The 8,775-nt window shown below is 41.6% G+C and overlaps 1 protein-coding gene across 1 annotated transcript; it reads right to left on the bottom strand.

The window, feature by feature from the left end:
- Window positions 1-4,784: 4,784 nt before the first annotated feature.
- LOC144009323 (voltage-gated potassium channel regulatory subunit KCNG3-like) lies at window positions 4,785-8,775 on the bottom strand. The gene is made up of 2 exons (XM_077509017.1): window positions 6,793-8,775; window positions 4,785-6,211 (listed from the first exon to the last, which is right to left on the bottom strand). Exons 1-2 carry the CDS (start codon window positions 7,365-7,367, stop codon window positions 5,584-5,586), a joined length of 1,203 nt encoding a protein of 400 aa, XP_077365143.1. The 5' UTR covers window positions 7,368-8,775; the 3' UTR covers window positions 4,785-5,583.

The following is an 8,775-nucleotide window of genomic DNA, read 5'->3' as shown; positions in this document are numbered from 1 at the left end:
CATTTTGATCACAAGTGCAAGATGTAACGGCGAGTCCTCCAATGTAAGTTCTTGAATTCAGTGTTGTCTGCATACCTAAATGAAACCATGGCAACATGCTCAATGAAAGCGCTCAAGGACAATGTTGAGAAACACAGTTTGCCAAGGAAATAACACTTTTTAAAATTAATTAACACATTCAACAATTAAAAAAAAAAAAAACATGACCTGCCAAATCCATCTGCAGATTATTTGAAAGAAAAATAGCAAAGGTTCTCATTGCTGCAGTTGTCTTCCAAACTGACGTTAAAGATAAAATTGTCCAAGTTTGCAAACTCCCTTGCTCGTTGCTAGGGACACGTGAGAGGCCAACAGCGAGTAAACAAATGCGCTGATACACAACCTATCTGGACTTTATTGACTGACTGCTTTAAAAATTGATTTTAGTGCAGCGATTTTAACGCAGCACGCTTTCACATTCCACATGCACTGCTCACATAATACCCGTGCTGACTCCAATATGAGCATTCTGATTTGGCCAATTTGCTTCTCTATTTGAATCAACACCGATTCGCGCACAGCCCTAATGTTTTCATAAGTTGACATTGCCTACAAACTAAACAAAAGTATGCATCACGATTACAGCTTACCTGGAAGAGTTTCTGCAAGACTTTATTGGCTCCCAAATATTATTGCTTCCTGCGTCAGACACCAACTTGGTAGGAGACTGCTTTTTGCCACCCCTGATCATTAAAATGTGCCCCCTTGCACCATGTGACTAGGACATATTCTGCTCACCAGGCCAAAAGACATGTTGGATTTACTTTTGTATGACTTTTTCCTGCGGGGTGTTCGCGTTGGCAGTTGCTCCAGTGAGCCGCTGTGTCACGCCATTAAATTGATAGTACATCGTTCACACAGGTCAGCTGAAACTCACTTTGAAGTGATGGATGGCCACTGAGCGACACCAGTGACCTGCAGCTGACTGCTAACCATAGAATTACAAATACATAGATCATGCTACTCCAAGCACCGCCATACGCCATATTGAATGTGTCAAAGTTGCATAATGTTTTTTTTTTGTAGTTTTGTGTTTTTTCTTCATCCATCCATCCAGCCAGCCAGCCAGCCAGCCAGCCACCAACCCATCCATCCATCCATCCATCCATCCACCCACTCATCCATCCATCCATCCATCCATCCATCCATCCATCCATCCATCCATCCATCCATCCATCCGTCCATCCATCCATCCATCCATCCATCCATCCATCCATCCATCCATCCGTCCGTCCGTCCATCCATCCATCCATCCGTCCGTCCGTCCATCCATCCATCCATCCATCCGTCCATCCATCCATCCATCCATCCATCCATCCACCCACTCATCTGTCCGCCCGTCCGTCCGTCCGTTCGTCCATCCATCCATCCATCCATCCATCCATCCATCCATCCATCCATCCATCCATCCACCCACCCACCCATCCATCCATCCATCCATCCATCCATCCATCCATCCATCCATCCATCCATCCACCCACCCACCAATCCATCCATCCATCCATCCATCCATCCATCCATCCATCCATCCATCCATCCATCCATCCACCCACTCATCCATCCGTCCGTCCATCCATCCATCCGCCCACCCATCCATCCATCCATCCATCCATCCACCCACTCATCCATCCATCCGTCCGTCCGTCCGTCCGTCCATCCATCCATCCATCCATCCATCCATCCATCCATCAAAATCAGGCATTTTTCCCTGTCATGATAAAATATGCATTTTTCTAGAACGAAAGGCTTAGCCGTGATCGGTTGGCAACCAGTCCAGGCTGCACTCTGTTTATCTAAAGGCTCAGTTCACCTGGTGACCCAAATGAGAATTAACGGATAGGCCTATAAAAGCTAATGATATGAATGGAATGAGACAATTATGACCATCAAACTTTGAAGTGCATTTCACTGATGTACTGCATTTCTTCCGTCTTCTTCTTGTTGCGACACATTTAGAGCCTGCAGATGAACAGACACAAGGAGGAGGAGGAGTGACATGGTGAAGCTTGTGAAGCGTGTGAGTGGGTTTTCAAGGTCTTCCACATTCACAGTAAAAATAAATTAAATGCAAAGAGCTGAGGAGCAAATGTAAGTTACGTAGTTTTTCTTTTTGTTTTTTTTACTTCAGGACAAAGATGCACACTGAAATATATTGGAATACGGCTAGCATGCATGGTTAAATTATGCAAGAAATAGGATGTATCAGTCCCCATCAGAGAAGACAAATCATGTGTGACTCATACGTGAAAAGAAGCTGCGTGATCTGATCTTTCGCACCTTTGCTGTCTGTTGTCATGCCTAAGAAATATTTTGTAACGTGTGACCGTGTTGATATGAGAACTTCACACTCTCTAATGACTTACGAATAATATCACATTCTCAGTTGTTCTCATTCATCTGTCATTAACTGTGCAGGCAGTTTTAAACAATATATTGGTTCGATAATGTTAATATTAAAATGCAAAAACAGCATATTATCAGACAAAGGCAGATAAAAGATTTCGTGGTTGATTAATTTCACAATTAGTATAAAGAACCAACTATTTGTAAGCAGACAATTTAAAATTCATTTTGAAGACCAATATTCTTAAAGATGCTGATCAAATCACACTTTCCACATTAGAAAGAAATAAAATAGAGCCATTACACAACCTTTAATGACTGTAAAGGCAGTTTTAGCTATTGGTCAAGTGTAAAAATAAAATTTTTTTTCATTATTTTCAACATAGCCTTATCACGTATTGTTGTCCTCCTTTCGCATTTTGGAATAAATTTGATCGCCATTATTTTTGTTGTTGTCAAATTCTGCTAGACTTGTTTCCCCAAGCAATCTGTTCAGTTTTAGTCATCCTGCTATGGACGTGGCAGACAGAATACTTTTCTGTGATCACCTTCCAAGTTTCATGGAAAAGCACCCTTTCGCAAACCGTCTCTCGTTATTTCCCCAGATGGATATTTGGGAAGCGGACCATCTGGCGAGCCAGATTACAGTTGGTGCTGTTAACTGATGAAGCTGAGTTTCCAAAAAAATGATACACTGAATTTCTCTTGGGACTTTATTAGAAATTACTGCCTTCAGTGTAATATTAATTACAACGATAAACTACCTCCGAAAACTGAATTAACACCAGTGGCAGGCTGTCAATCCCGGTGCAATTACAGAATAAAAACAAACAAATAAATGAATTAAAAATCACAAAATAACAGCATGTGTAAGTACATCTAGAACAGGCCACATGAAAAAAGATATAAAACGTAGCTGTAACAAGTTTTGCTGGGACCGACCAATCAGACGACTAGAAAATGCTGACATCATGGCGAGGATGGATTTGAAATCGCATTTGGTTCAAGAAACAGTCACAGCACGACTGATTCTGAAGGCCTTGGGCAGATTAGCTTGACATGGCAACACATAGAAGGTGAAATCTGATTGGCCAAAAAAAAAAAAAATTAACATACTCATTTTTGGAAGCTTGGCAGCCAATAGAATAAATTAATACAATTTAATTGAAAAGTGAAGACTATTTGAAATAGACTAGATACAAGAATTATTGTAGAAAAAAATGAATTGATTTGATATTTCAGTCAATCCGTATATCAAATATAACTTTTACTTGAACACAAATGACAGTCTCAAGTTTAAAGGAACAAACTGCGTCGCCGAGATTTAAGCCCCGCGGGCGCTTTATTCGTGAAGAACTCTAAGAGTGAGATAATCACCATTCACACTCCAGCAGCTCGAGGAGCCTGACATTTCCACCACTTCATCTGCCCCTCTCTGAGTCGAGCTGTCGCCATGGAAACTGTCGATACCGTCCAAACTGTCCAACATATTCGGTTGCAGTCCGTCTGCTTAACTCCAAACACTTCCTGCTTTGAGTCACTCGTCGTCTGAATTGAAGAGACGAGATTCCAACTAAATATTCGAACTGCCTCCGTGTTCGTTGAACTCTAAAAAAGTGTGAATGTGAGTGGATGTTTTATGCTAATTAGTGTAAAAAAATGAGACGTGCGAAGCGCATGTCACCTCAACCATAAACCCTGGTGTAATAAAAACTTTTTTTTTTTTTACTTTTCTTAAAGGTTTTGAGCGTTTGAGATGACGAAATGAGTCGAATCACATCCGCAGAGGAGCAGATCGAGGTTAGCATAGTTTGGTACCTGAGAGAGCAGCAGCTCGATGTTCTGCTCTGCTCTGCTGTGCTGGAGGCAAATTTTTGAATTTGTGCAGAGTGAAGGCAAGCCAGTTCCAAGACTGCACCGTGACAGATTTGTGATTTGTTGTACAACAGCAGTGTGCTGCTTTGTGAATGTGAATTGTGAAGGTGTGTTAGCAGGGGCGCCCTTAATTACCATCAGCATCACATTTTTTTGTCATTGTTCCAAACTAGGGGTACAACATAAGATGGATATTAAGGATATTGAAAACATGCTCAAATGCCTTTGATAAACTTGATACTGAATAAATGTGCAAGCTTCCCATTAAGCTGTTTAAACATTTTTATTACATATCCTTGACATCCGTCTAACTCACTAAAACAAAAAAAATAAAAAAAAATAAAAAAAGGACCGATCCACTACTTGGGTCAATTGGGTAATTTTTTTTAAATTGTTTTGTACAAGAATGCCCAAATGTTTTGGAGGAGTTTTTTTTTTGTTTTTTTTTTTTTTTTTACAAAAGGCACTTCTTTTTTTTTTAAAGCTAGTTTTGTGCAAAAGAACCAAGATAGATGGGCCTTTTTTTTTTTTGTTCTTGTTATATATATATATATATATATTACACAAATTGTGTTATTTTCTGACCAAAATATTTGGGTAAAGTATAGCCGAATATAGGTTGAATACAGACTGGACAAAATTTTTGAGTATTGCTCTTCTTCTTATTATGTATTTATTTATTTATTTTTCTTGGGTAGGGGTGTACACAACAACCCATTTTTTTAGGGTAGTTTTGTACAAAACTTTTTTTTTAATTTATTTATTTTTTTTAGTTTTTTGGGTTATTCTATTTTTTATTTTTTTTTTGGTCAATGTGCAACCCAAAAAGTTGTGTCAGTCCCTTGTTGACCCATATTGGGTCTCCGTGCTCTAATTGCTCATACAGTACAAAATTAGTTTTTTCCAGTTGTTTTATTACAAAGTGTAGGAGGTAAAACTACTGTAAATGTTGAAATATATTATGATATATCCTAATACATGATACAAACCATACAAGTTATTTACGAAGTCACAACCAAGAATTAGAAACAGCGCAACTGCTTGCTCCTGCAACAGCGTATTTTGCTCATGTTCATTGACATGCATAGGTTTAAAATTTCGTGTAAGATGCCTGAAGTTGTAAAGTACTAACTGCACTTTTCAATGATTACATCAAAAATGATAATGCCATTTTTCAAACCCTGAACTTTGCTCAGCGTTTTTTTAAATATTTGTAGCCTTTAAAATGTGTATCAAAAAATGACACGTTTCAGTTCAATGTCATGCTAACAGTTGCGTTCAGGTCCGTTGTGTATTTCCTGCTCTCGTGTCGCTATATCGCGTCTTTCAGTCAATGAAATCGGTCGACGAACTGCGGACGCAGCGCGCCGAACGCACCTTCAGCTCATGGTAGCACTGCACGAAACTGTGGTAAATGAAGGTGATGGGCAGCGCGAGGAGGACGATTCCGCTCACCACGCAGAACCCGCCCAGTACGCGACCCGCCACCGTCACCGGGTACATGTCCCCGTAGCCCACTGTCGTCATGGAGATGATGACCCACCAGCTGGCAGCGGGGATGCTCGTATAGTCCTGGTTTCCTCCTTCTAAAAGCTGGGCCAGCGCACTGAAGATGGCCATGGCCACGAAGATGAACACCAGCAGCATGACCATTTCGCGATAACATCGCCTCAGCGTCAGGCCGAGCGTTTGCAGGCCCAGGAAGTGACGAGCCAGCTTGATCACCCAGAAGATCCTCATGATGCGCAGCACCCGCAGCGTCACGCCGGCTCGCTGGAGCTGAGAGTTCTCTCCCGTCAGCACCGTGGCGGTAACGGAGACGTAATACGGCGTGATGGCCAGCAGGTCGATGACGTTCAGAGGACGCCGCACGAACTCGCATTTGTCCCGAGACACGATGAAACGGACGATGCACTCAGCGGTGAACCAGCCGATGCACACCGCCTCAATGATCCTGGGAATAACCAATCAGAGAGACACAAATCAAGCAAAGAAACGACTGTGATCCTGGGAAATCTGTATTTACTACACGGTCCAGGATTTGAATCTGATGTTTACTGTTCTGGGCGGTTCTAAAGTGGAATCAATATGGCGAATCATGTCGATGGTGTTTTGGATTATATGTTAGCATTGAGATAGCACACTTTTGTTGTTAGGTCAAACATTTACTGTTACCTCATTTGCTCCCAATGACGTGTAAATACGTTTTTTTAAATGTTTATGTGTCCCAAAGACGTATTTATACGTTTTTTTATTTTTTTTTAATGCTAGAGCATACAGAAGGCTTTGATGCAGCCTCTCAGCTGCAAAGAACGGTAACTCATTTGCTCCCAATGACGTGTAAATACGTTTTTTCTAAATGTTTATGTGTCCCAAAGACGTATTTATACGTTTTTTTTTTGTTTTTAATGCTAGAGCATACAGAAGGCTTTGATGCAGCCTCTCAACTGCAAAGAACGGTTGCAGAAATAGTAGTTATTACACAAACGGCCAGCAGGTGGCAGCAGAGCAAAGGAGCTCATTATAAAAGACTACCTGTGCTCATCCAACGTCTCAGCAGCGCTCCACTCTGGTAAGGTGCTGGCACACAGCATCACCATAGAAATGAGAACAAACAGGACAGACACCGAGGCGAGGATTTGCGCCGCCACGGAGGATGTGGGCTCCTCAAACGTCCGCCTCATCCTCTCCAGCCAATGATCGGGCGCTTCCTCCGGGCCTTGCGGCTCCTCTTCCGGGAAGAAGTGCACAAAGCAGTCAGACAGACGCTCGTCGAGCCGTCGCTGGCAGCACAGCTGCAGGTCGGCGCTCTCGAGGCCCCAGTAGAGCATCTCGTTATAGAAGGAGAGTTCGCACATGTGCGGGACGAATCGCAACTTTCCGTGCTGCAAGTACAGCATGATGAAGCTGAAGGCCTCGGAGTGGCGGTCGAAAAAAAACTCGTTCCTGTCACGGTCGTAGTCATCGCACAGTTCTAACAGCTCGCTCTCCGACACGCAGCGGTACAGGCGGCTGAGTCTGCTCAGTGGGAGGTGCTTCATCAGCTCCACCGAGAAGGGGAACCTGCGACCGCCGACGTTCAGGGTGCAAAAACTGCTTCCAAACTTCATCTTCGGTCAGAGGCCAAATCCAAAAAAATGTCCTCTGGTCTTGTGTTCCAATGTTGCCTTATGCTCTTATAAAACTATAAAAACAAGAGCTTGTTCATCTCAAACACGAACACTTCTGTTGCGTATGTTGTGTTGGGAATGTTCTCCATCATTGCTTGATTAGCATTCTTCCTTTTTTTTTTTTTTTTTTGCTTAAACAAAAAGAAAAACTTACATCAGTCACCAGAAAATAAAGCAAATACAGCAAGTTTGTTTTCAGAATCAGGTTTATCGGGCAAGTATGTAAAAAGATGGGAAAAACCCCCCCAAAAAAACAATGAGCAACAGAGGAAGACAAATTTGAAGCCCGGCGGTCCGCTAATTAGTGTCCCAAGTTTCGTAGATCAAAACTAGATCCTCAAACAAAGAGCGAACATCAGATATGATGCCGCATAGCCAAAACACACAAATAGTTAAAAAATAGATGCAGGAAGCCAAAACTCACATCCATCTCGCCCGCATCGCTCTCTAATTTGACATCCGTTAAATTAGTGAGATTTTGTGAGGATCTGCATATTTCTTGAGAGTTAAGATTATTATCTGAATTATCTAACAAGTCAAATTAATATTTAAATTATAATTACTCTCTGAAGGTTTATCTTGCTGGGGTCAAATCGAATTCCAGGACAAAATAAGTTTTGTTATTTTTAAGGCAAACAGGAGGGAGAGATTAATTTCTAACAAAATGTGACGATGTCTGAATATTCTGAAGTGTTTTTAATGTTGTATTAAAAAAAATAAAAAATAAACAAACAGTGTGCCAGAGAATTTAGCAAGAGATGTTGCACAGAACTGATTCCATGCAAACTAGTTGAGACTAAATCAACAGTGGTTGCAGCCACTCCATTTTGCCTCCATTGTTTTGAGGGAACAACAATCACTTTCACACATTCACACACAATTCACCTATTCATGGAATATTATGCCCAGCCATACTTTGAATGCTGATGAATTCAAACAGATGAGTAACATTGAAAATCTAAAAATACAGACACCAAATTAAAAAATTATACAACCAAACATTCATGTTCTAATAATTAGGTCAGAGCGAATGAAACTTAACTCAAAAACTTCTGTTCAATCTCCAGACTGAAAATCCCAGCAAGCTTCTCCGATCCGCCTCCTCCTCCCACTGGTCGGATGAGTGTCCCATGATTATTAAAAAAAAAAAAAAAATAATAATAAAGTAGGTCTGAGCAGATGAATTGCCATAAATGCTTCTGAGTGACTGATGTGAGTGAGACACTTGCCCTCCTCCACCTCCCTCATCCACTTCCTTGTCCTTCTTGGGCTTCTGCTGCTTCGGTCCTCCCTCTCCGGATGTTCCACATTTCACCCTCGCCATCCCCCTCCTTCATCAGACCTCACG

The sequence above is a fragment of the Festucalex cinctus genome, chromosome 20, assembly GCF_051991245.1.
Source record: "Festucalex cinctus isolate MCC-2025b chromosome 20, RoL_Fcin_1.0, whole genome shotgun sequence".
In the NCBI taxonomy this organism is placed as follows: domain Eukaryota; kingdom Metazoa; phylum Chordata; class Actinopteri; order Syngnathiformes; family Syngnathidae; genus Festucalex; species Festucalex cinctus.
The sequence above is the reverse complement of the archived record's forward strand: the minus strand, read 5'-3'. Positions and strand labels throughout refer to the sequence as shown.

Excerpts from the sequence above, each read along its gene's own strand:
- LOC144009323 (XM_077509017.1), bottom strand. The coding sequence starts at position 7,367 with ATGAAGTTTGGAAGCAGTTTTTGCACCCTGAACGTCGGCGGTCGCAGG. Across the intron at positions 6,212-6,792 it reads GAGACGTTGGATGAGCACAG|GATCATTGAGGCGGTGTGCA; the intron begins GTAGTCTTTTAT and ends GGTTATTCCCAG.